Source organism: Pararge aegeria, chromosome 1 (genome assembly GCF_905163445.1).
Source record: "Pararge aegeria chromosome 1, ilParAegt1.1, whole genome shotgun sequence".
NCBI lineage: Eukaryota > Metazoa > Arthropoda > Insecta > Lepidoptera > Nymphalidae > Pararge > Pararge aegeria.
In genome coordinates, this window is record NC_053180.1 from 12,124,039 (window position 1) to 12,151,874 (window position 27,836).

Sequence of the window (27,836 nt, forward strand, 5' to 3'; positions counted from 1 at the left end):
ATAAAGATTCAAAATGATCTAAAAGAGAATTATATCATAGGAAGCTTTAGATTTGGACCTACATCCCAGCTATTCCACCAGGGTCCTGATACCTATCATAGAAATTTTGAATGCGAACAATTACTTACTATGTACTACAAATTGTGGTTAAGAGTGTGTTAATATTAGGTTTAGCACTGCGGGACTTTGTGGTTGCTAGAAATAAAGGCATCTCACTGTGAACCCATTAAATAGTAGCATAAATTAATTTAATCAATGAAAATTACTGTAGTGTAATCACTACAGGTAGGTAGGTACATATTTTTTGCGGAGTCTTCCAATATGATTTATTTATTTCACATTTTCCTTGTCCATAAATAATAAATGTTGTGTCATGCCCGTTTACCAATTCAGCTGACAATCTAAATGTCATCATAAATTCCGTAATATTCAAGGCAACACTTTAGAGGTATTATTATAATATTATTCCCTTTGACACAATCCTTCGGTTTGTTGGTATTATTATTATAAACATTAAAGAGTAATCATCATGCTCAAGTAAATTACTTTCATCCTTCTTACTGCCTATTATATACACAGACGTAAATTTTAAGCAAATATTTATCATCTATCGAGAGGTATACCAAATTTAATTTATTTGCAATTACACCTAAAACACTGGCAATCTTTAACATTACGAGAAAGAAGTTAACCTAAATATATTCTCTATAATTAAAAAGTATATATTTTACGGGTTAGTATTGTGAGAAAATAGAAAATAGATCAACGGGATTTCTCGATATTTCGACCCAGTTGCATGGATCGTGGTCACGTTGGGACTGCGGAGGTGCGAGATGTCAAGTTTGATATCACGGGCAGCATCTAAGTACCCGCTTTCATGTTCTCTTTGATGGTATTTCACTAACTGTTCGACATACTACACTGACAACGTCACTTTTATGTTGAGAAGTTGTACGATGCTTTTTTTAGTTTTCATTATTTGAAGCCGTCCTCACGATTCAAGTTTTTGTCCTTCCGAATTTCAATCGCTTCACTTACTAGACATGGAATATATTGAACTAAATAAACAATAACTAGATCTTGGTAGCTTTTGATATCCATACCTACGTAGACTACTACTAGAGGCAGAACCAATAAGCGTCAATAACGGTTACAGTGGCTTTCGTAAATCGTTAGATAGATAGACGGTCGAAAGGCCGGCCTACCAATTTGCTTTCGATTTTGTATTGGCCTAACGTAACCAGCATAATTCGTTTGTGGATTTACCTACCAGAGAATTGTTCGCTGGCACAAAGCTGTAGGTTTGAACTCGTCTTCTAGAAACTATTTTCTAAGTAGACTGAATGTCATACTACGATATTGTCAACAATGGACAAATAAGTACTCAGCCTAGAGCGATCCTTTCTTATAAAAGGGAGGGTTACATTTTTAACAGGGTCTATTAATGAATTATTAAATTAGAAATTTCTCTGGTCTTGTCAAATGTGAGGCTTCAGCCGTTACCACTATCGACAAAGACATGACGCTTGTCGCTTAAGCATTCCGGTGGAATTCAGCGTAGGAAACAATAAGGGGTTTTAATTTAATATAGCTTCCACACCAAGTATGCCAACTCAGAATGCATCATCACTTACCCCCAGTTGAAACAGCAGTCAAGGGCTATCTAAAAGAGTAATAAATAAAATCTTATTGTACCGAAGGTTCATGGAAGTAGGTATTTGTATATGTAGATAACACTATTGCACGCAAAAAGGTACAAGTACAAATAACCAATCTGAATCTCGCTAAAGAACTATAATTAATTTTTCTGGCAACCTTATACTAGTACACATTAGAATAAGGGCTATGATTACAGAACGCGTTTGTTGTTTTGTTTTCCTAAGAACAACATCCATAGTGACGTTTTATATAGTGAAATTATGGGTCACGATATACTAGGCTAGCCATAATTATTCACATCATACATGTCATCATAGACACGGATGATGTGTATAATTAAGTACAAAAACAACAAAGAAATAACACTAACAGCCTACTTTCAGGCTGAATATCATAATAGATAATTGACTTGGATGTAGTAATAACATAACATCATAATATTATAGTAATTATATTTATTCGTGGGCCAGCAAAAAAGTGTACCCGCGTTTGGGTAATATCTTTTGTTTCTTTTTTATAGTCCGTGTGAATTAGAAAACCATATGATACCTTACTGTAACAAATTTCGTTATGTGATGTCGAATTAAATCAATGTGAAGAGGCTTTTATTATTTACATACTGAATTCTTATATTAATTACCTACAATAATTTATGTCAAGTTTGTTTTTTAATTTGAATATTAATGTTGATTTCAGTAATTTTACTTGGTAAATTTGGAATAGCTGCGTAGAGGTCACGTTTATTTCCACAATAATATGAAGGAAAACTCCCGGAAACTAAATAAAAGAGTTTTCAATTTATGTTGAAAATTTCGCCACACTCCGCATAAATACAATACAGAGCACTCTTGGGATATTACATTCGTAAGAGAATTTATTTTATTATTTCGTAAGAAAGCGAAAATTGTCGCTGTGAAACTTTACGTTTTGTTTTCCAAACCGCAATAAAAAATTTCTAGTGTGCCATTCATTTTAATAAATATTCTTCTCTTTACATAATTTTATATTTTCGATGCTTGACATCTTCGCTTCTTTGTTGAACTATCATCGTTCTAAAATATCTAAGACGGCAGGAATCGATACATGGAATATAATAACAATAAAAATATCTAACATTGTTGATTGTTATACTGTTTGTTATGTGAATTCCAGACGCTTGAATTAATAGACAATATAACAATGAAACCTCACCGAACATCCGATACCCACCATTTAAATACATAGATAAGATACAAAAGTTAAAATAAAGGAAATGGTAACTAAGATTAAAGTTGAAAGATGCGATATTTTAATAATCGAATAAGTGGAACCAACACTAAGCATCCGAAAGCATTGTGAGACTTTAGATCAATGTCTGCGAGACAGGAAGGAATTCCTACTAATAAATCCATTACCATTAAGCTGATTTGGTATAAATAGCGTTAATGCAAACACACAATGCACAGTAGCTATACCTAATAACTCTAGAGTATGCCCTAACCAGCTCATTGGTCCAACCTGAAGCAGTTGGGATGTAGGCCTGAATTTTCAGGTTTTGCTTTGGCTTTTAACCTTGTAAAAATCTTAACCCTTATCGTATTATACCTATTAAAAAGTTTATTTCTTCTATAAATACCGGATTTTTATACGTAGTTTTAAGTAGCACTGTATCTTTGAGACATGATATGATAACCTCAGGCGGTAAAGTTTCAGGGCTAATTACTTACTTAACTTTCTTTGCGAAATTCCGGCATTTTGTTTTGATAACCAGTTAGAATTTATTTATATTAACTAAACAGTACAGTATTTTAACTAATGTTCATTTCGTATAATGTCTCGTACCAACTTTGTAATTTGTAGTACTTAAGTAAAAAAAACCGTTTTTATTGGATATAGGGAACTACCTAAGTGTTAAAACTATACACATTGTAAATAATCATAGCTGTCGTTATATGTGATATAAATAAAGCTCATGGAATGTTAATATTTGTAAATATTATCAACTGTAAGGACATACCTACTACGTAACGTAAAATAAATTAATTGTTCATTTTAATTGAGGTTTTATTTTGTATCTAACATTAAATTTTTAATATGCAATTTCTATTAAGTACCTACTATAATTTTTTATAGCTAATGTGAGTAATTATTTTATTTCTTTCAGCAGGTTAACGGCATCCATTTGCAAAAATGATCGTTTAGAAACAGCAAATTTGAAGATACAGACAATGAACAAGAAACTTAAATTGCTATAATCTGTGAAACCAGCCATTTTTTTATATAGTACACCACCACACAGACGTTCAAAAATACGCTCTCTATGTTCATTTCGCTCTAAACCCCGAGCGTACTCAGGAGATGTTATTTATTTATTTATTTATTTAACTCTTTATTTGTACACCACAATGAAGTTAGGGAAATAAAAAAAAACAAAAGAAATACAAAGACAGAAGTAGAATACAAAAGGCGGCCTTATCGCTAAGTAGCGATCTCTGCCAGGCAACCTTTGGATTAGGACAAGATGAGAGAGAGCGGACAGGTGTTGTAAAATTATTATAAACGTACATTCAAATAGCTAAATACAAATACATAAACAAAATTGCACAAATAAGAAAAATATAATAAATAAAGATAAAATAATAAACTAATATATACTCAATCATACACATATATGAACATATAGATAATAAAAATAAACATAATCAAGGTATAATAAATGTCGTCATTATAGTGCAAGATAATATGCTTTCACCGCGTTTTTAAATGTTTCAAGCGGTTAACGTTGCAACGTTATATTTAAAGTGGTGTATAAATAATAAATAAATTATAAATTACACCATGTAATGCAGGATGCAGGTTTATCTGGTTTTCACGGATAACAAATTATTCTGCTCCATTTTATATCATGGAATTCCACAAAATAACGGCGCCTGCTTATATCTATTATTGGAGTATACAGAGTTTGAATCGTGCTCTGTTATAGTAGAATGGAGGTGGACAGCGCATTTGTACAACTGGACTTAAAATTTTCTAACGGTCGAATTTTCAACTTTCCTGTGTTTTTAATTTAAGGAATTAAAAAAAATATCGCTGGATTTAACGGTGAAGTTAAATATCATGAGGAAACCTGCATACCTGAGAGTTCTACATCACGTTGTCAAAGGTGAAGTCTACCAATACGCACTTGGCAAGCGCGGTGGACTACGGCCTAAATCCTCATGATTCTGAGAGGATACCTGTGTCCCGAACCGGTAATGGATTGATAATTATGATGATAGTGACCCCGTGATGACCATGATACCCGCTAGAATAATGACGCAGGAACCGCCGGTCCGACTGAATGGTGGCAGGGTAGGAACAATATTAGTTATTGTTATTTGTAGCTCTTTATGTTCAATGAGATAAAAACTATATTTATTAATAAAGCAAAAAACAATAAAATTCGTTATTTCTCCGTTTACTGCAAGTGCAAAGTTGAATTGAAAAGTACAGCTGTCGAAGCAAGTGTAAAAACTATTTCTTCATATAAAATGGGTAGTTAGGGGAAGTTCCATTTTTGAACGCTGTGGGACGATTTTTGTGCCTATAGTAGGTACAAGTCATTTTGGCTGGTAGTTTTGCCATATTTTTGAGCAGGCTACTTTATAATATAAGTAGCGTACCCAGCCCGCTTCGCCGGGCTAGATTTTGCTTCATTTTATTTAAACTATAAACTTAAATTAAAAATGTAATTATGAGACTTAAATTAAAAATGTAATGATGTGTCCATCAATTTGTGACGTAGGTGTATACATTACATTTTTAATTTAAGTCTCATAATATTTTAGATCATTTATTTCTCTCCGTATTCATTCTCTTTTATTCTCTTCTCGGGCGGGTGAAGATCATTATCTACACCCATGTACACCCAACAATAGAATATCATCATAGTAAATAAACGCTGTATTTGTCAGTTTGACAGTTCAAAAATAGGCGTTCTCCGATCGTCACAAAACTTTACAGGATTACTCGCCAGGTCAATCTGGAGATTCCCTGAAAGTTTCATTGAAATCGGTCCAGCCGTTTCGGAGCCTATAAGGAACATACCCACACACTTTCGATAGATAGATATAACTAATTACTTACTTATAATTTTATTAATATTTAAATTGTGTTTGTTTGTTTCTTCTTGATGAAATTTATACACGGGTTTATTTAGATACGGTATAAAGTTTCCATCCTGACGGACACAATTAAGTTTTTAGCTCCTCGCGGGCTTAAAAATTAAACAACAGCTAGTGTTCTAAAGGAATACTACGTAGTAAGGCACTTTTAAGTCGTTATTGCGTCTAGGGGTAACAATAGAGAACAAAAATAATATATTATTACTTACAAGGCAGGCAAGTAAAAACAATGAAAACAATTTTATATAAAAGTAAAGTTGCAAATTCAAACGGAGATTGACATTTTGTGCAGAGTTTTACGCGTGTATTTTTACAAATAACTTGACTCGTGCTAGTTATTTTGCATTTACACAATTTTCACATAAAGAATTTCCCAAGAAATGCGAATGAGTGTAGTTGAGAAGTTGTATTAGGTACAAGTTAATGTTCCTTCTTGTTCTTTCTTTAGTCGTAGATCGTAAAAGTCAAAAAGAAATTGTTATTAATTGACAAAATGGAATTAACAAGAAGACGCAAGAATGATAATGCCCGGAAGTGTACTTAGGAGCACCGAAGACCGCAGGCGGATTGTGGGAGGCACGGAGCATTTAAAATTATGAAGCTCGTCCCTACCCTATACGCCACCAACAAAGGAACCTAAAGAAATACATTTTACAAGTTATTTGATGTTTACCAACTTCTAAAATTATTTTAATCGAGGCGCCATTAAAGTGATGACGATGTTATATTTTTTGACTTTATATATAGCTATATTTACCTCCTCACGTAAAAAAGTGAGCTTAGTGATGGCCGATCGGAATACAGTTGTAACCAACCCTTCACGTACGAGGTGACTAAGGAAATATAATGGAGAATGGGCAGCAGCGTCCTCTGTGCTATTACTGCCATCTACTGCGATCACGAAACCATCTGTCCAGCGTGGTGATCATATGCAAACCCTTTTGTTAACAGAGGTCTTTGGTCCAGCAGTGGACTGCTATAGGCTATTAATGATATTTCTAAGTAATAATTAATAAAAAATATTTGATAAGATGAAAAGATGCATTCAAGATTGCAGATAATCATCGCCCTCCAAAAAAAACAGAGTCCAAGACAGACGAATTACTATGTAAAAGTAATTCTGTGTTACGTGGAAAAATTCTGTCAAGTCTGACCTTGTAAAATAAACCCCTGTTCCGCTTATATTCGCTCCGTAAGAAACTAAAATAACTAAGCCACTTACCCCGAGTCGGACCCGAGCAAAATTCCTCTGAATTGCTTACAATTTCATATAATCCCACGATAACCATACCTTCTACCTACATACTTCACGCCCTTAAGGGACCGTTACTTAGCGGCCACTAAACAAGCGGGTAGAAGAGATACACTAACATAACATTGGTTTGGGCTTTTGAGACTAAAGTTTTGTTAGTTTAACTATTAGCTTGGCGGTCTAAAGTCGTGAGTCTATTTAATTTTAAAGGTTCAACTATCATCAGCGAAAACATAAACATCGCAGGAAGGTCGTAGAATAATAGATATAGAAAGTGTGATAAATTTTGCGTACGCATTTGAAACCGATTAGCGGCAATCGGCCGCTGCTTGTAATAACTGCAATGCTACCAAACCAAAAACCAAATGTAGTGAATAGATTTTGTTCGTTTTCGCATTAATTATCATACACACATTAAGCATAGATGATATGATTTGGAATTGTGTGTTATAAAGTAAACATCTCTTGAAGATGCTTGTAGAGAAGTTAGAGGATATGTGTGGTCTTGCAAATTAATAAATAGCTGCGTAAAGATGTGTTTGCTTGTCACACTGCATGAAAATAATCGCAATATAAACAAAGATAAAATATGAAACAGATTCTCTCTAATATATTCCAAATTGATTTGACAGTTGAAAAGCAGAATAAAATACATAGCAGCGTTAAGGTCAACGAGCACATTGCATCTGTTGTTGGACTATACTTTATGATGTGGCAGAAGTTTGACAGTTCCGGAAAACAAACTTAGCTTGAAAGGATATTGCACGAATATTGTTATCGCATGTTTAGGAGCCTTAGCTCAAGGGAGGTACAGTAAACCCAGACAAACTCACAACACCAGGTCAGTAGGTATAAGTGGAAGGGCCCCAAGGATCTCCCTACCTATTATATTTAACGGTTATATCAATGTCCCTAAATTCACTTTAGGTAGGTTCTATGCGCATTACAGTATTATCTATAGAATAAAATAAAAGAATGTCCAAGTCTCGTTTGCTAAATCACTCAGCTATGCCAGGACCAACCAGTTATAAGCCACCCTTATAACGTAAATTGAGGCAATTTATAATTTCACTTCAAAGTTACCTAATTTTCTTAGTTACGAATACTGTAATGTAATTTAGCTTTAAATATTTATACTTTTATACTTTTAAAGGTTTATATTAACTGACTAATTATTAATTGTAAATAATTTATAAGAATGACTTTTTTACATTTTAATGCATGCTGTGATAACCTGTAAATAGTTGAACATTTACTATGTGACTCATTCCAAAAAAAAAAAGCATGTTTTGATGTATCTACTGTTGGTTGTCCTTTATAAATAAATAAATAAATAAATAAATAAATAAATACGAATACAAATGTCTACTAGGTATATTTCTAAGCAAACTTAAGGAAAATTTACAAGCGTTTTAATTTTTCGCCAGTAAAATCAAAAATACATACTGGATTGCAGGGTACTTTTTATCGGAAGTAAACGGGCATGTACAGTATGCACCCACTCCTAAGAACTCTTTAGAATTCTTAAGACAATCTGAATATCTTAGAAAACGCTGTAATGTAAAATAGGTTTTATTTCCTACTCAAGATCCTCGGAAACACAAGAAGTAGCGCAAAAAGAGTCAGCACTCTCATATATTAGAATTCTACTCTACGCTAACGTTGCAAATGTTCTTATCTCTTATACGAACACGTTAAACTCTAAATCCTAGTTTTTGTTGGGATTGCTCCAGTCTGGATTTAATATTTAAATCCCGTCCCATGTGAAGTAGTTCTGCAATTGTAGCATAGGCGATTTATAGTGTTTTACTTATTTTTATATCTGAAAACAGAGATAAACACACTGAAAGTTATCCCTCCACTTTTATTTTATCATCATTATAATAACTTGCCCATAGGGCATGAGTAATGGGTTTTTCGGAATGAGAAGGGCCTAGGTTATGGTCCACCACTCTGGCCAAGATTGGTAGACTTCACACTCAGACACTGAAAATCATTAACGTTCATCACATGAACATTTTCCAATCGTGGGAATCGAACCCACAGCCTTGGACTCAAAATGCCCTTAGAAAAGGTCCTTGCCCACTGCGCCATTCGGCTGTCTTTTCTATCACTAAATATTCTATACCTATTGCCAATAAAAACAAGAATATAAAATATATAAGAATTAAATCATAGTTATAGGAGCATAACTTAACTTTTTTTTTACATTTTTTAACTAAAACTTTTTAATAACTCTGATTTTTCTATATGAGATTTCATCCAGAAACTCAAAGACAACTCAGAACAATAAGATATGTTACATATTACACATACATTCATTGTTCTTAGCATCTACTATGTCTTAGAATGCCGAATGCTTTATACTATGATATAATAAAAAATGCAAACTGGCGTAGGTATATGAAACACCAATAAATTCAAAGGTTAAAATTCCTCCCTTTTTATTAACAAAAAAGACTGACCATGAACTGATATGCCCAATTTTGTTCGCTAATGTGATAAATGTGTACGAGAAATGTATGCAACGATCACTTTAAATGCCTATAGTAAGTACGAGTACATTCATCGAGTTGAGCTAATAGGGAAATTGGGGAACCGCACGTCATTGGTAGTAGATAACTGATTTAGGGCAGCTTTACATGATGTGTTAGTCGTAATTGACTTACTTGCTGGCCACGGGACATTCGCGTCGGTCGAATAAACGCTCAATGCAACCGGCACAACGTCTAATATCTGAAATAAATAAATGCGAATATACCAAGCATGAAAAGGACAGAGCTCGGAACCGCATGGGTATTGCGTATATCGCGACAGGCTTGCGACAGGCGTAAATCTTGCAATCACTGATGTCAAACGTCACTTTTGTTTATTTATTGTATAGAAACGTGACGTTGGACAGCAGTGATTGCTAGATTTTCGCCTGTCGCAAGCCTGTCGCGAGATACTTAATCAACCTGCCGGTTTCAATCTTGGTTATAACTGGTTTATTTTAATGTTCTGCGTTTTCCCGGTTAAATGATTGAAGGAACGATTTAATAACGTTTATTAAATCTAAATTAACCACTTTATGCAAGACGCGCTAATCCCTTTAACAAATACCTAGCCTAATAAGATACCCGTATCCACATCTAATAATAATAAAAATAAAAATAGGAATCAAAATTAATTAATGCATTCATAACTTCACAACATAAAACGCAATTCAGTTCATCGTTCTGCTTAGTTCCACATCTAAAGAGTCATCATTAGGTATTACAGTATATACCTTTTATTATTGTTTTTCAGTATGTAAGCTGTTTGAATTGTTAGTAAATAATTACAATATAAACTGAGCCACAGTGCTCGTAAAGCCCGGCGACAAGAAACTGCTCATCTCATAGAAACTCCAATTCAAACGGGTTCAAGGTCAACCCGGGTTGTTTTCTTCGTTAAAAAGGTAAATTAAGGTTTCGAATTAACACTTTAAAATATACTTAATTAACTTTGATAGCTGTTTTGAGCGACCCTCAGAAAAGATCTCTCGTTCGAACGCCAAAAGTAAAAAGATACTGTAATGAAGTAAAGTGCTTAAAGTGCGTGAAGTGATCATTGAGATCTAAAAATGCTTTTATTTACAGGCCTATTGTACTTGTGCCTGGGAGTTAGTTAAAAACTAACTCCCAGGCACAATAAAGAGAGAACGGTATCTTAACGGTAAACGGTGGTATCTTTAAACTGGATCCTAATCTATTTTTATTCTAATCGTACCTACATCACTTTAATTATATTTCTTAGCTGCTTAAGTCTTCAGGCCGTGATCGTCATGTTAGGATTCTACTTCTTTAGTCTTGAGGTCGTCGTCGCCACTTAAGTGTTGCGGTTCGCTAGACATTTCGTCTTAATTAACCCTGAAGGTTTCCTTTCTGTTACACGTGTTCTTATATGGTGATGCCATCTCATCGGTGATGAGCGTGCTCTAGTCCCCTTAACCTTTTCTTGAATTACAAGCCGTTCAATAAACACACGTCTTTACGTCCAAGAAAACTGAACATACGTACTTTGACGCGGAGGACGCTGCTTTATTCAGAACTTCTAAAGAACGGATTTATTAGTCGGGAACATGTTCCATTACATTTTTATTTATTTATTAACTCATTACACATAATATACATCACAGGTCTTAATTTAAAGGTGTACAAATTTTTGCTTTGTTAGTCTGATAGATTAATATATTAACATTCACAATTAATGCTACAAAATCGTTACTTATTCACGTTACCATTTAGAATGCAGGTAGGTCGACAATGATAAATGTAAAAACCTTTTGTTTACGTTCCATAATTTAAATAACTCAGTATAGGTAGGAACGAAGTGCGTTCATATTCCTTCACTATACATGTACAGTTTTTAATTTTTTCTCAGATTTTGTCATTAAATATATTTGTTTGTTATAAGATCTATATAATGTTGTTTAAGTTTGTACTTAATATTTTTCTTTGTTATAACTTCCCTAAGCTCTTTAGGAAGCAGGTAACAGGAACATATGGAGAGCTTCTATTGTTTTTCCTATTGTGATCGCGACGGGTCATCTGAACTTATCTCTATTTGGTGCAAGCCGACTAAAGTACCAATATTACTTTATTCATTTTGAATAGGAGTTTAAAGGGTCAAAAATAGGAATACATATAGTTAATCTGTGTAATATCTCCACATAGGAGTTTTACGCCAAATTGACTCAATAAGTTATACTTATGCGTCAAGAGAAACCGACTAACGATTTCATTAATTTACATATACAATAGTACTAGCTGTTTACTCGACGTTTCCGTTTTTAAGATCCTACGGGGGCCTTTTGCGTTATATATCTAAAATGGTTTAAATTTTATGTTTGTTCTCAGAACGCAAGCTATCTCAATGAAAAATCATGATAGTTTAGCTGCTAACCCGTATATGGCTACCAGGGACGGGAAAGAATTACAGGTGCTTCACAGTAATCATCAGTATCCTTTTTATATCTCCAGATTGCTCGGTACCAAATTTGATCAAAATCGATGCACCCATTGATTGTAAAATAGGTAAGAAAATGACGAATAAAAGAAATAATAGCATACTGCTGCATTATTATATGATTTTAAATTAAATGCTTCTAAATGTAACGAAGAAATAAGATAAGATTTTCATACGTTGATACACAAAAAAGCAGAAGTGATTCCAAACAACGACAATCATTAACCTTAACCCAGCCATTTATTTCATACCCAAAGCCTGAAACTCAAAAGGTGAAATCGTTTCCGAAAAAAATGGCCAAGGAGGGCTTTAAATGATTTCCCTCGGAATGAATCTTTTAAAACTGTACAATTTACAGGCTGCAGCGATTATTTACAAGTTTTTCCACTTTGTTTGTTTTAAGCTACCTGTTAGTAAAATTTCCAAGATCGCGGCAGTGAGCAAGTACTTATTTGTTTTTTTTTATAGTGCTAACCAAAATATATACATTTATATCCAACCAAAATGTTCATTTTTATGAACATTTTGGTTAACTTCTGAGAAATCCTCTTTACTTAATTACGTCATGTTTTCTTCCAACTGAATATCAAAATTTATATGAAACATTGATACAGTAATTTTCGTAGAGTAAACAATAAAAGATTTGTTAAATATAAAGCTTGCCATTATTATGTCGACAATTTGCTTTAGTATAAGTATATCTTTATATATATATATATTTATATATTTCTTGTGTGCGTGTGTATGTCACTGAACTCCTCCTAAACGGCCGGACCGATTTGAATGAATTTTTCGGTATGCGTTTGGGTGGCACCCTGGATGGTTTTATTCACAAATCAGCCCGACAGATGGCGCTGGGGTCCGCTAGTATAATATAAGCAAAATAATTTAGTCTTTTACAAGGCGCAAAAATGCTCTTCGAACGGCGCAAAAATGCTCCCTGAGTCCCGAGGGTAACTTATCAATTTAACAAATTTAACTTTAAAACAACGTAAATCAATGAAATTTATAATTTTTTAGTATTTTTGAGGTGTCCTCCAATGTGTCAATTTTTATTCAACGCCGAAAATAGGTTTCCACGTGGCCGTTAAGTGCAAATCCCGAAAAGCGCATCGAATGAGCCATAGCCCATATTTTTAGGATGTTGATCAAGAATTAACACGTTTTTGAACTAGTTGAGTAGCTTATTACATGAATACTTACGCATCTGATGATGTTAGAAATATTTAGAAGTGAATAAAAACGCTTCTTGCTTGTTACATAAAAGTTCACAAAGTTAAAATGATAGCGACATCCCCAAGAGGTACCTAAGCGGTAGCTTACCTGCGAACCCAGCCGACCCCGGTGACATTTGCTGGCGAAATAGAATTAACTGCCCTTTGAAGTTGCCAGACCCCGTTTTTCCATTGCCTCATAAACAACAACCGAAATAATTAAAACAACAATTAAATGTGTCATCCCTGTTGGACCGCGTTTGGGTTTTTGTGGTTATTCATTTGGGGTACATTTAAATTTGGGTCGTATTTAAATATGGTGATATATATCGTTAGTACTGACTATTTTGTGCTGCGTTTACACTAAACATTTTTTCTCGTAGTTACGGCCGGCCGGGTTCCGTTTATAAAAAATAATTTCGATTTTAGTATCGCCGTATCACGTGAACTCATTCATACGCAAATGGAAATCGTTTCATAAAAACATTTCGGTTCGCCGCAATGTGTGAACGTGGTGTTACTTTGCTTTATATTTAATTGAATTGCATTCCTTCAATGTAGGCTCAAAATATCGAAATATTTTGAATGCGCGAATATTTTTAGAAAATAAATGTTTTGAGAGACATTTCAATAAATATTAATATATAAATGTTTTGAGAGTTATTTCACTTTTCGTGAAATATTTGCCGTCGCAAATTGTTAAAACAAATAGAACGGTAGTCAAAAGACTGTCACCAGCACTAATAATTAACCATTACAGTTATTATTCTTTTCCGTGAAGCAGCGTCAGCTCTAGACCTTGGTCAAGGTAGAGCTAGCTTTCATCAGGCACCCTTTGTTCAATGCTTTTTCATCACATCAATTTATTTTAGTGCTGCAGAAATAATTAAAAGAATTACCTACGAATTCTTTAAAAATATACTTTTAATGGAATTTCGTTTCAAATTAACTACCCCAATTTAGCAGTGTCCGCAATTACTATTTTATCGTCTATATATTTAAATAATCTCAATATCTAAGTTGTATCGTGAACTTGTGGGTAGTATGTAAAAAATAAATCCGCACCTCGCGATCTCCAGGGTCAAACATTCGTGAAGCCCGCTCGGTCGGACCAACACGCTCGCACTTTACATAAACTGCTAAAATTTAACGCTAAAAAAAGTTAATACGTGAATTCTAACAAACATTTTGGAAGAGGATTGAGTGCTCGTGTTTTTATAGTTTCTTTATAAAGTCTGATTTTTAAATCCGTGGAATTCGACGTTTCTGAGTGATACCGGAATAAAAAAGTTCCCACATAAATAAATGTCATATTTGATTTTAATAAAAAATAGATTATGAGTTTTAAAGACTTTATATCACGTTGTCTAGGGCAGCGTGATAACTGTAGTTAAGTGCATCAATCCCTGAGATTCAATGTGGTGTTCCGGATAAATGTCGTCTTCGGAAGACGAGGCAGTATGGCGCCATCGGCGGCAGCGTAAAGGTAGGTGGTAGTTTAACAGATTTTCTACATTGTAGTAGCAAAGATTTGCCTGAAAATGTATAATATCGATTGCAGACTTAACAGTTATTCTGTTCCGTATTGTTAGTCTAAACACTCCGACAGGCATCTTTGGGCCCCTTGCCGCTTAAACAACTGAAACTCTTGTTCTACTCGACGGCCGACACTAACTAGAAGCGGATAAACAGATCTACTGTCAGTTTGAATATCACTGTGATCGGTACTGTCTATACTTATTGGTTTAGACGAGTTTGACCTCCTCAGTGACCATTATGTATGTATGCCCCTAACTCGACGGTAACGTTTTTGATGCACGCTTAACAGTAATTATTATTCGTTTATATGGTTTAGCTGTGACAGTCTAGTGGTTAGGACTTCGGCTGTTCGAGGAGCCGGGTTAGATTCCAAGCACGCACCTTTAACTTTTATAAGCTATGCGTGTTTTAAGCAATTAAATTATCACTTGCATTAACGGTGAAGGAAAACATCGTGAGGAAACATGCTTCAGGTTTCTCCATAATATTCTGAGGTCCACTAATCCACACAGGGCCAGCGTTGTGACATCGGCCTAATGGGTTGTTTTTAGATAAATAATGTATTAAAAATATTAGATAAGATAAAAATGTTTGGAAGTTTTTCTTGTAAATATTTCCTATTATATGTATATATAATATATTCTTTTTCTATTCTACTCTATTATGATACTCATATGCGATACGCTAGATATGCGTACCCGTTAACGAGAATTTTAGTAAATGTTTAAAAGTAGCGTAATATGCCCGAGAAATCTTCTGCGTACAATTTCTGAAAAGGATAACATTTTCATACCAACTTATCCGCTGCTCGGCACCGTTTATGAAGAAAGGTAAAGCTAACAATATTTAAATGCTTTAGAAATTTTTTAACTAAAAAACAGGAATATCGATGTCCCCAATTTCAAAAAGATAGTTTTCATGCAATTTTTTACGTAAAATTTCACAGTGTATTTCTTTAATACAATAATAAAAACACTTAAAAAGTTTCCTTTTCTCCCTACCTGTAAAATTGTCTGCCTGCGATTGTGTTCCACTGAAATCAGTAGGTAGGTATAAGATTTCTAGAGAAAACATGACAAATCTTGCATTAAATAAAAATAGTAAAGAGTAAAACTTCAAAAGTTGTTTAAATTATTTAAGTAAATTAAACAATTAATTAATTTGCAGGTATAAAAGTATTATTATCACAATGTTCTTTGTGAAGATCCTTGATAGCAACAAGCCAAAAAGTGCTATCCTTGATATCACTTGTATTTGATCGAGTTGTATTAGAATTATTCGCAACAGTATTTATTATTTACTAGCTGATACCCGCGACTTCGTCTGCGTTTGTTTTTGTTTTTCGAAAGACATGTGGCATTCGATTAAGGTGTAATTCTACGATCTTTATGTATTTAGGATAGCTAAGCCTTAAAAGACGGGTTGGCTGCCGTCCGCTGAGGAATTGTGTCCTCTATCTCCAATCACATTCATCAGACGAACGAAATTTGGGCAAAATTAAAAAGACATTATAACCTCTAAATTACAAAATTAATTATTAAAATCGGTTATCATTTGACGGCGTTATGGTGTAAAATCGTCAAACACCTTCTACCCCTCTTCCAAAAGAAATGAGCTTAATTTCGGGATAAAAAGCATCCTATATTAATTTTAAAACCTTCAGAAATATGCGTACAAAGTTTCATGATGATCGGTTTAGTAGTTTTTGCGTGAAAGCGGTACAAACAAACTTACATTCACATTTATAATATAAGTAGGGATAGGGATATTGATAGATAGGGATAGGGATTTGAAGTTTAACCAAATTTAGATGACTTCAAAATTGACAAAGTGCCATAAGTACGGCTGGGCATAGGATTTATCACAGGAGAGAGCGATGTAAAGCATAGTTTCTCCACGATGCTTAGATTGGATTCGGTTATTACTTCTAACAACATTTGGTAACGACAGTAAATATAAATATTATAAACGGCACTAGGTAACATGGTCGCTTATATTGATCAAATATATAGGCTACTAACTAATATACCTATGGTATAAGGCGGCAGAAGTGTTATCTCTTTCACATAATGTCGTCGTGTCTCAGATAATAATCTCGTACAAATAATGTGCCAACACAACCTTTTATAAATTTATTCTTTAATAGCACGGGTATAATAATAAAATATTTTATTTAAATAAGTTAATAACATTTGCATAAATTATCACTACCAAAAGCTTTATCGTAGTGTTCATTATTTAAACCCACAGAAGCCACCTTTATTTTAAATCTTGCACGCTAAAGTGGTACGTAATAAAAGCTTCGAGGTTTTTAATTTTAAAATTTCATCCCCCTTTTGGTATTAATTTCAGAATGCTTGGTGTTAGTCCGAGAGCCAATTCTAAAATCTATAAGTGAATTGAATTTGCGATGTACCAACCTTGTTGTCCGACTTTTCAGCGACAACACCTATGGTATATATTATGTATTATTATATTATAAAGTTGAGAGTTTGTGTATCTGAAAGCGCTAATAACAGAAACTTGGTATAAGATTTCACAATATCTTCTTGTGATAGGATCCATTGCACATTAATAATAATAACACGAAATTTTGTTCGGAAAAGCAAGTAGTATATTTTAGCCTTCGTACATAGATCAACTTGTTGGAAAGATGTGAATATTTAGAACAAAGGTTTCCACCGAAGAAAAGTTCAAAGGCAAAAAAAACCATACAGACGTGTGCAAAGCCGGTCCTTATTGCTAGAGCAATCTCTTACAGCAAACCTTTGTTTGTGTATGTGTAATTTTCGTAAAGGAAATTTAGCAACCTTCTCTAGCACTATACCACAATGGTTTGGTATAATTAAAAACACAGGCTTACATTTTTCAACGTAATCATTCCGTGGCTTAGGTTGCCTTTTGACCGCATCGCTAATCCCACACGGGTGCCGTAAAACTGAAAATATTTTTATTCAATTTCATAGGTAGGTTATTTACTATGGTTTCGTTGTTTATAGAATGCATGTTCGAGATTGAACTGGCGATATAATTTTGAAGGTTCGTTGCTTTACCATATTTGTAGATATTCTTTATTCATCATCATCATATCAACACGTCACGGTCCACTACAGGGAACTGGCCCAGATCGAGTTGTTGGAATCCACATATCTTTGAGACACATACTCTAACACTTCAACATTATGGAAAACTCTCACGGGGCTATTACAGGCAGCAGACAAAAATTATATGCCTTGACATGGGATATAATTAACGTGTGCACCTGCCAAAGCACGGGAACATGGAATAGGAGAAGTTCACCCCCGTTTATTATTAATCATATTACTTGGATTTGGAAGAAGATACATTCAAAATTCATTTATTTCAAGTAGGCCTAATATAAGTACTTTTGAAACGTCAAGTATGTCTGTTTGTAGAGACGGAAGGCAGATTCTACTGAGAAGAAGCCGGCAAGAAACTCAGCAGTTGCTCTTTTCCAACATCGTTTTACAATTTAACAATCTTTGTTCTAACTTGTGTGAGATGAAAGCGGTGCGGCTTGCTTCCAGGCAACCTTGTCATTAAGAAATTCATCAATAGTATAGTAACCTCGGTGTATTAAATGTGTTTTTATACATTCTTTAAACTTATGTAATGGTAAATCTAATATTACTTTCAGTAGCATGTTATAAAAGCAAATACTCATTTTTATCCTTTTCCCGGGGAGATAGTTGTCTCATGCCCATGCTAGCCGTGCAGGCATGCAGGTTACCTCACGATGTTTACCTTCACCGTTGAAGCAAGTGATATTTGGACTGCATAAAATATAATTCATATTATAGTTAGGTACATCAGCTTAATTTTATTATATGATGTTGTGCTAAATTTATTGCTAGATATAAATAAAATAAACAATATTTACCATACATACATCAACTGTTTATTCTCGTTTTTACACATTCTTTCAGCGGCCGGATTGCAAATCGAATATTCGATTGATATTGAACTTTTAACTAAGCCATTTCGACCGCGGTTTAACAAATAGTATTAACCTCAATAAAAAGGCAATATATATAAAAAACAAATTCAATTCGAAACTAAACATAAAAACTTTAGTCAGATACGCTACAAAGTAAAGCAACATTTAGCACAACGTAGCACTAGTTACACGACGTAGCACTCAATTTAAGTCTTTATTACATACATTTCAGAGAGCAGATTTAAGAGGTACAGGTGTTTACAGTTTACCTACGTAAACTTTGTATTGATATTGGTATTTTATTAAACAAAGAATTACTCCTGTTATATTTTTCCTACATTCAAACAGAACTTTGTTACGTCAAATCTTCTTCGTCGTATACCTTTCGTCATATAAGAAGTTACTTCCAAATTTGACGTCACTAGGTAAATGTGAGATCTCAACGATAAAGGACCCTTTGCGATGTCTGGAAAACAATTCGAAAATTAGTTGCAAATAGGCACGTTTCATTAATATTGTTATTTTAATTAAGGCCAAGGAATTTGTTTGGAATTTGAAACAAAACTTACGGGGGTTAAACAACACACACGACACATCTTCGGTTATTACGAATGAATCACCGTTCCAGATTCAGCATTTCGGGATTTCACCATGAGTTTAGAAAGTAAGACCTTTATGTTACGTTAAGTGGATTCAATCATAATTATGAACATATAATGTCATGTTTCTTAATGTGCAAGAATAACTGTCACAGCCGGTTTTTTAATTCTTCGGACATGCTCATCTAATGATCAACCCAGTCATGTCAGCAGGTGAAATCAGTAATGTACCAACCCTGTATACTAATCAAAAATGCGACGATAGTCTGTTTGTTTGTGTGTTAGCGATGCACCGATCTTTACAAAATTTCGGACAAGGGCAGCTAGAAGAGAGACCCAGAATACCTACTCTTTGTCCCGAAAAATAAACTAGTCCCTTACTTAATCCTTCGGTGGAAATGTATTATCCTCGTTTCAATACCACATCGGAAAAGATTTTTGTAAAAAGGTACAAGTCATTCATGCTTATTAACCAACGACGGGCCTCTTAACACATCTGACAAATAAATAACAATCGAAAGGAAAAAAATATCTATTCCATTCCTCTGTTTATTAAAAAACAATTACAGAATTTTTGACTCGATGAATTCGATACCAAGTTATTTGAGGGCGTACGGAAATGGCGACCTTCTTCGCCAAGGCACGTTTCTATACACCTACCTTTCTAGATACCTACGCAATACTCGCTCATTTGTGCTCAGGCATGAACAGTAAAATCGCTATTGTCCTATGCGGTTTATTGCATTTTGCACTTTAATCTATGCATTTTTAAGATGCAACGCTCTTTTATATTAGAGTTTCTATTATCTAATCGTATGAGTCCAGTGGCATGCATTTCATATATTCTTAATAAGACTTCCTACCTTGAAGTGTTTTATAACTCGAACTTGCTGGATGAGGACTTTTTCATCTTCATCTTCCTGCGTGAAGGTCGAATAGTCATACCTATATATGAATAGTGAGTTCAAGGAGAATTCCTATTTACCCGTACACCAAACGCGTTAGGGTAGGAATTAAATGTAAAAACATATCGATACATCGTAACAATAAATAAATACGGAGTAAGCAGTAAATTTTGTAAGCTACGAAAGTTCCAAACGTACAAAGAATGGGCATCTTAAAGTTTAACGCATTCCATTATAGACCATAAAATCACATGCCATCAGGTGTGATTTTTGTTAAGCGTGTTCCTTCCTATAATAAATAATAATGCACGAAACCCAATAGGTACTGAACTATGTCCTTCACTTACAACTTTCAGAAAGTACAGTATGCAAATTTAACTATTTCGTATTTATTTATCGATACAATGAACCGCCATTTTTTTTTAATTTATCTCTTACCCTAACGCAGTGGGTGTAGGTACGGGTAAATAGGAATTTCCCTTGCACTGAGTTGCACCCACTGGTAGGAGAGGCTGGTGTGGCTGCACGGGAAGATAACCGAATATTTTTGATTTTACTTTCACGTGAGAAGCAAGCTTACCTATCATCATAAAAACAAACACAGTTAAAATGGTCAAACCTTTACATAGGAGGTATTTTTGCGGCACCGAATCAACTACGTCAATAACCAGTCGGCACAGTGCAGCGCAAATAAGGTTAGGGGGGGTTCAATATGGAGGAGTTCGGTGATACAGACATCAATACAGCTAACGTAACTAGTTAAATAACTCATTTCTAACGTTCATTCCTTGTAACTCACCTGGTCTCCCTAAGGTTCAATTAATTTGAATATTGCATAAGCTTTAAATACGAGTAATAAAAAATTTAAACATTTAAAAGCTGATCTACCTATCCGAATACTTTTTTGTACTGCATGTAACGAGAACAAATTATTGAATTGATACCGCCGCCGAAACGCACCGCTGCCACTCGATGTAGGATGCTTCTTATACACCAACCTAAAAATTTAATTTCCATTATACTTTATTTTAGTTTATTATTTTTTACCAATTAATAGTGGCCATAATTATTAGTGCGACGGAAGAAAAGTCCCCGTGTATATTTTGTATTCTAGCTTGTTGTAGTAATTATCGTATCTGTATTTATCTATTTCCTGTTAAGCCATTGAAATAATTAATGTCACCATCACAACCAATTTTTCACAACATAATAATTTATGAAAACTCGTCCTTATGTCGAAATTGATGACTGAGGTAGGTGCCTACTTAAAATACTCCTATGCCTAACCCAATATCCAATTAACTCTGAGGGTTAGAATATAATATAACACATTTTACATTATGAGCAAAATTTCAATTAAGTTTTACCAAAGATGGGAGCTTGAATTTTAACAGGTGCACGTTAATTTATCAAAAATATTTATGTGCAATATCTATCTACTTAGTGGCCTCTGTGTGTAGTGGTTAGCATATAGATCATGGATTGTGTGGTCCTGAGTTCGATTACCGGTTTAGGCCATTAATTTTTTAGTACCAAGCTTATCTAGTGGAATATGCATGCATGATGATGATGATCCCACCTCTTGCCACGCCACGCGTGTCGATTCAAATCCAATTTTAGTATTCTGCCTAGAAACACCGGACGCCATACTTCTGATATTTATTTATAATTGTATAGTAGCGTATACTCAACATATTACATCATGCATAGTACAAAGCAGTGACATCCTAGTGGGTGGGTGGCATCGTCTTTCCTTTCATTATCATATCATCGTCTTAGCTGTAGTTTTAAGTTTACGAATGTGGTTATCGCCATCATCTCACTACCGTGTAATTCTTATGTACGCATCTAAAGTTCCACCTATGGGCCGGGCCTACTTGAATACAGATATTTTTGACTTTGACATTGAGACAGAATTCGAGCCCCGGCACGCACCACTGACTTTTCAGAGTTACGCGCGTTTTTATTTTGAGCAATTTAAATATCATAAGTAGGAAAATATCGTGAGGAAACCTGCGTGAGAGTTTTCGATAATGTTCTCAGCGGCGTGTGAAGTGTACCAATACGCACTTGGCCAGCGGTGTAGATTACGGCCTACACCCGTATCATTCTGAGTGGAGACCCTTGCCCTGTAGTGGGCCGGTAATGGATTGATGATGATGATGATCCACGAGGTGTCTTTAAATGTAATTTTTAATCTGTAAAAACGGCTTGTTACTCTTGGTGTATTGGTGATAATGCGGAAATAACTATTCCGACGTTATCACCAAGGTATGCTTTTCTTCACGCTATTCTTTCATGTTCAAAATTTGAAAGGGGAGACATGGGTTTACCCTCGACATGAGAGAATTTATCTAAATTGAAGAATACGTACAGTCGGATTATATGCTTCAGCAGGTACATGCATCAATAAGTTGCACTGAATGATATTCCCAGTGGGAGCGGAACCTATTGTTGCGAGTACCTATTTAACGCTAACATTTTCAAATTGGGGTGCTGTGGACTGGTTATTTTAAGGAATGTTAGAATGGGGACAGATTTATTTATAGGTATAAATTATAATAGATAAAATTTTAAACTCAGTATGTGTTATTTTAAAATAAGTTATTATAATAAATCTTTGATCAGAAGAAAAAACGTTTTATTATTTAAAAATTATAATAAGATAAATAATCATTATTAATGATAATTTGTCGTATAAATTACCGTATCGTAAAGGTTGGTATTATAATTTAGTGATTCACAAAATCCAGCTCGTGTATCTACAGATTTTCCAGCTTTTTGAGCTCGATGTCAACCTACACAAGGGTCTAGAAACGGCACTCTTCTTTAGCCTATAGAGCAGACTTATCTGTTCGAAATCTTTATTATCAGTGCGGATGTTAACTGAACTCTTTTTTTTTGTGTTACGATTTGAAAATCTTCTTCTCGAACATTAATACCAACTGCTACCAACGCTGGCGCTACGGCACTATAATTTAGTATTCAACCAATAACTTCAACAGCTTTGAAAACTTTACCACTAAATGAATAAGATCAATAAGCAATTTAAAGTTTCCGAGAAAAATACACGAACTGTCGTAGTTATGAGTAATAGCCACTTAGAACTAGCAACTAACATACGATCCTGTATACCGGAACTTTAACCACGGTGGAAATAAAATTTTACGATCAAGTGGATTCTGGGAGAGTTCTTACGTTAAATTAACCTTTACGATATGTGATGTTCGCGCAGATAAAATAGCCATCAAGGTAAATATAACTTAGTTATTTATCGATAAAATCGGCTGTATCAACTAGCTCGATAACACGAAACCTATGTGAGGAATTGCTAAACTTAGGTAAGCTTATAAATCTTTGTATACGGTTCATATTTGGGCTTCGTAAATTTCGCCGAATAGGTCGAAGAACTCAAGTGGCTTGCGATTCTCCTTCGCAGGAATAAGTACCTAGTTCTCACATCTTGTCAACTTAATCACTTAATAATCACTTTGTTTGCATGTGTTTGCGTTTGTCTGTGTTACCAGTTTTTTTATAGTTTGTACCTATATTTTGTATACTTAGTTACTTACGACCCACCTTTACTTTTGTCATTTAAAAAAAAACACTCGAATTCGTTTTCAATAAAAGAAGGTAAAGCCTAGCAATCTTTTTGAAACAGATTACTAGTTCTCATTCAGTTAAAGATACGGAATCAATTCATTAACAATCGAATTTACAGTCTATGCTCGTACATTAATAAGAGAAGTGCTGGTTTTGAAACGTGCCCCAGCATCATTTCCGTATGATAAACTTGGTAAGTAGACTTAATAGGGAATGTTCATATCAAGTTTTCGGGATACTAACATTCTCTCTCTACCACTCTCTCACTCCTTATGTATGACGGCACGAATGAACGTGGGAATAAACATTTCTAAATACTTGCCTTCGATACAGGGTTGCCAGACGGTCGGGAATTGGCGAAATTCTCCCGAATTTTTGTATGTAACTGCTCTTTATTATTGCTCCCGACCAAGCAAATAATCTCCCGAAAAACAAGTTCGATAATTTTAAGTTCACATTTTCGTCAAACGAAACTTGCAAACACACAAAAAAAAATTACAAATACTTATGGCAGAACAAAAACAATAAACATGCTCATTCGGTTCTTATCTTATGTGCCACAGATACCTACTATGTTTTTTTTTCTTATATCTACAGTGCTATGCAAAAATATGTTTGTTTACTTAATATATTATGTATAATTAATATTATTCACTGATTTTTTTATTTCTCCCGGCCAATGCCCTAAAGTCCCGAAAAATCGGTCATTGATCCCGATAACAGGAAGAATCGATCTGGCAACCCTACTTGGTTGGCACGTTAAGCCGTCGGTCCCAACTCCCAGTTAATAGGACCAATTTATGATAATATTCGTTTCAGCCAACAAACCTGCATTGCAGCAACCTGCTTCCACGCTCTAAAATCAACGGACTTGTGACCAGCGGTGGGATGAGAATACGCAGAATATGATGATTATGATATGAATGTGCATGAATTTCTATAGCAGCAAGCAAGTATGACTTTCATAAGTTATGGTTTGTAGACTATTTATTACTAGCTGCTGCCGGTGTTCTTCGTCCTATTTCGTATTATTTTTTAATCCCGTGGGAATCGTTTATTTTCCTAGAATAAAAAATAGCCTAGGTTACTCTCCGTCAATCAAAATCAAGTTAATTGTTTGCTTTTGAAGGACGAATAAACTTACAAACACACTATCGCATTTATAATATTAGTAAGAATTCGGCTTCTTAAACAGTTACTCATTTAATCCATTAAAAGTGTAATATGTGGCACTTCTTTCTGACCCGCATATGATCTTCATCTTGGTTAATAAACAATGGTTCTAATTTTAAAACTATATTTCAAACAAATGTCATTTTCACATAAGAAATAATCTGAAACAATAATCTCTTCAATAACACAATATACTACACACTTCTTACTAACTTATCTTTTTTGATTAAGTTGAAAAACTTGTCTGTACTTATGTGCTATTGTCACATACACAAATCTTTAATAATCTTGATAGCTAGTCCCTTTATTCAGCCGAATAATTTTCCCCTGCAATTCCCTGGGAATGCCATGTCGCTCAGTCATATGCCGTCTCACAGTCTGTGTTTTGGTGTACGTAGCAACACATTTGCTGCACGAATAAACATATAATCTGTTATGAATATTATTAGCATGTGCTAACATATCACTTCTTTGGTAGAACTTTCTTGGGCATTGAGGACATTGGACATTTTTCTCAGTATGGTATATTAAGTGCTTCCTCCATATACCTCGTCTACGGAAGGTCAATCCACATTTGTCACATGTGTATGGCCTCTCACCAGTATGTATGCGTTCATGTTCAACCAAATCAAACTTCCTAGGAGCTTTGAAGGAGCACTGCTTGCATTGGATGTACCGGCCAGTGCCATGCTTTGTTACCTGATGGATTTGCAGCTCATTTAGCACTGGGAACCCTTTCCCACAATGTTCACAAATGTATCTGTTGGATAAAAAATGAATGAAAAGTTTTTATAAATTAAGTAAGTAACTGATCTTAGAATCTTTAGTTAAAATAATGATAATTAACATTGGCAGGTTTCCAAATCCACAATATCATTACATCTAATTTATTCAACCAGATGACAAGATCTACTTTTTTATTGGCTTCGCTCAGGTTGCCTTTATAAGATCACTTTTAGTGTTAAGGCTGCCTTTGCACCCTAGCACTATTACTGTTTTCATTGTATTTTTCCTATTGTGTTGTGTTGCAATAAAGTTTTTCTATTCTATTCTATTCTATCAATTTTCAATTAAAACACAACTTGGGATGTTTAAGTTCATAAAATCCATAAAATCTTTTGTATCTTTATTTTCAATATATTTCAATAAACATTCAGGAGGTCCTGTGATTTCCTATTCCTATAGTAAATAAATCTCAAACAACAAAATTATGATTGAAAATACAAGTATACACAATTCTTAGCATAAATAATGCATAAATTGTTTTTGCCTGACCTGTCTTTTTATCTGTTTTAAACTTATTATATTTTAATCTAGGATACAATAAAATCATGCATAAATAATCCTTTTTTGATTATATTTAAAACCGAACATCTGATAATAATGATGCTTTAAGTCAAAAGCAAATGGCTTGTTTAAAAATTCTGTGTGTGTGTTAGAGATAACATCACTACAGGGATCTTATCTCAGAACGAAAAGGGTTTAGACCACAGGCAACTGGCAAAGAGCAGACTTCAAACACTTTTGAGAATGTTATGAAAACTCTAATAAATGCAGAGTTCCTCACAATGTTTACTTCACTGATGAAGCAAGTTATATTCAGACTGCTTTAATTAAATCTTAAGTAACAAGCTGAGTTACATTACCTGCATCCAGTATGCCTTTGCATGTGATGGGTGTAGGTCAATTGGTTTGCCAACACTCTATCACAAACATTGCAAACCAAGTCCTCTTTAACTCGACTACCAGAGGGTAATTTTCTCCGTATACTTCTTTGTTTTATTGCCAACTGATATTGTAGCTTTTGTGGTTTGAAACACTTCTTTTTTGCAACAGTTTTCTTTCTTTTAAACACCTGTACTGAATTTGGAGTTTCACAATCATTTGAGCTAAAGAGGTTCTCTAATGTATCCAATATTTTTACTTCATTTTCTGATATATTCTGTTCAGTTTCTGATTCTGGCTCATGAGTTTCAAAAAGGTCCCCATCTAAGCTATTGTTAGTGGTTGATTGATTTTCTACAATGTTCTTGTTATTTTCGATAAATTGGGTTACTTCGCTGTTTTCTTCGTTCTTTTTCTTAGTTTTGGAACATTCTCTAGTTACTTTGCGGCACTCGGTGGGAAAATAGAACTTAAGCATTGTAAATTCAATGATGTTTTCTTTTAAATTTTCACTATCATCACCAACCGAAACCTTTAAGTTTTTTAAACAATTATCACTTGATTCTGTGACCAATTTAAATTGAATAGCTTGTTTTAGCAAATACAAGCACTTCGGGCACATGTTACTTGGAAAGCAGTCCTGTTTTGTAAAATTTATTTGAGCAAAAGTCGAAACGGCCTTTGCATAAGGAGTCAGGCCGTCTGGACTATTTTCGTCAATTAAAGATACCATTTTTTTACTGTCACTATAATTTAAACATAATCGACAAATTGCATTATATATATTTTCATAACTCTCCATCGTAGGCATTTACAAGTAATAATAATTGTAGAAAGACAGTGGACAAAAATAAACAAAACAAACTAAATAAATAAAATATTGTATGTCAGGAGTCAGTTTGACTTTTGAGTTATTTTTTTTTATTCTTTCCCGTAGCGACAAGGCCAAAGGTATAATATCATACAGCCGTGTCTTCAGTAGTCCGTTTGATGTTATTGCTTTTGTTTTTTAATTTGTTCTTGACAGGCAAAGATCATTACATGACCAAACAGCCTATTCAGTCGTATAATTTATGTTTGAGATAGTCAGTTTGAATTTTGAGCGACTACTAACTAAAGGATTAGGTTTTTTTTTTTA

The 27,836-nt window shown here is 34.2% G+C and overlaps 2 protein-coding genes across 2 annotated transcripts in view; one reads left to right on the forward strand and one right to left on the reverse strand.

Moving 5' to 3' along the window:
* The first annotated feature begins 14,367 nt into the window (after positions 1–14,367).
* LOC120636990 overlaps positions 14,368–27,836 on the forward strand; it is a 350,702-nt gene continuing 337,233 nt past the window's right edge. The window contains exon 1 of the mRNA XM_039908577.1: positions 14,368–14,742. The gene's annotated coding sequence lies outside the window, so the exon portion shown is untranslated. The remainder of the gene's footprint in view (positions 14,743–27,836) is intronic.
* On the reverse strand, positions 24,858–27,500 carry LOC120637086 (zinc finger protein interacting with ribonucleoprotein K-like). Its single transcript, XM_039908717.1, has 3 exons — positions 26,680–27,500; positions 25,005–25,793; positions 24,858–24,922 (listed from the first exon to the last, which is right to left on the reverse strand). Exons 1-2 carry the CDS (start codon positions 27,498–27,500, stop codon positions 25,313–25,315), a joined length of 1,302 nt encoding a protein of 433 aa, XP_039764651.1. The 3' UTR covers positions 24,858–24,922; positions 25,005–25,312.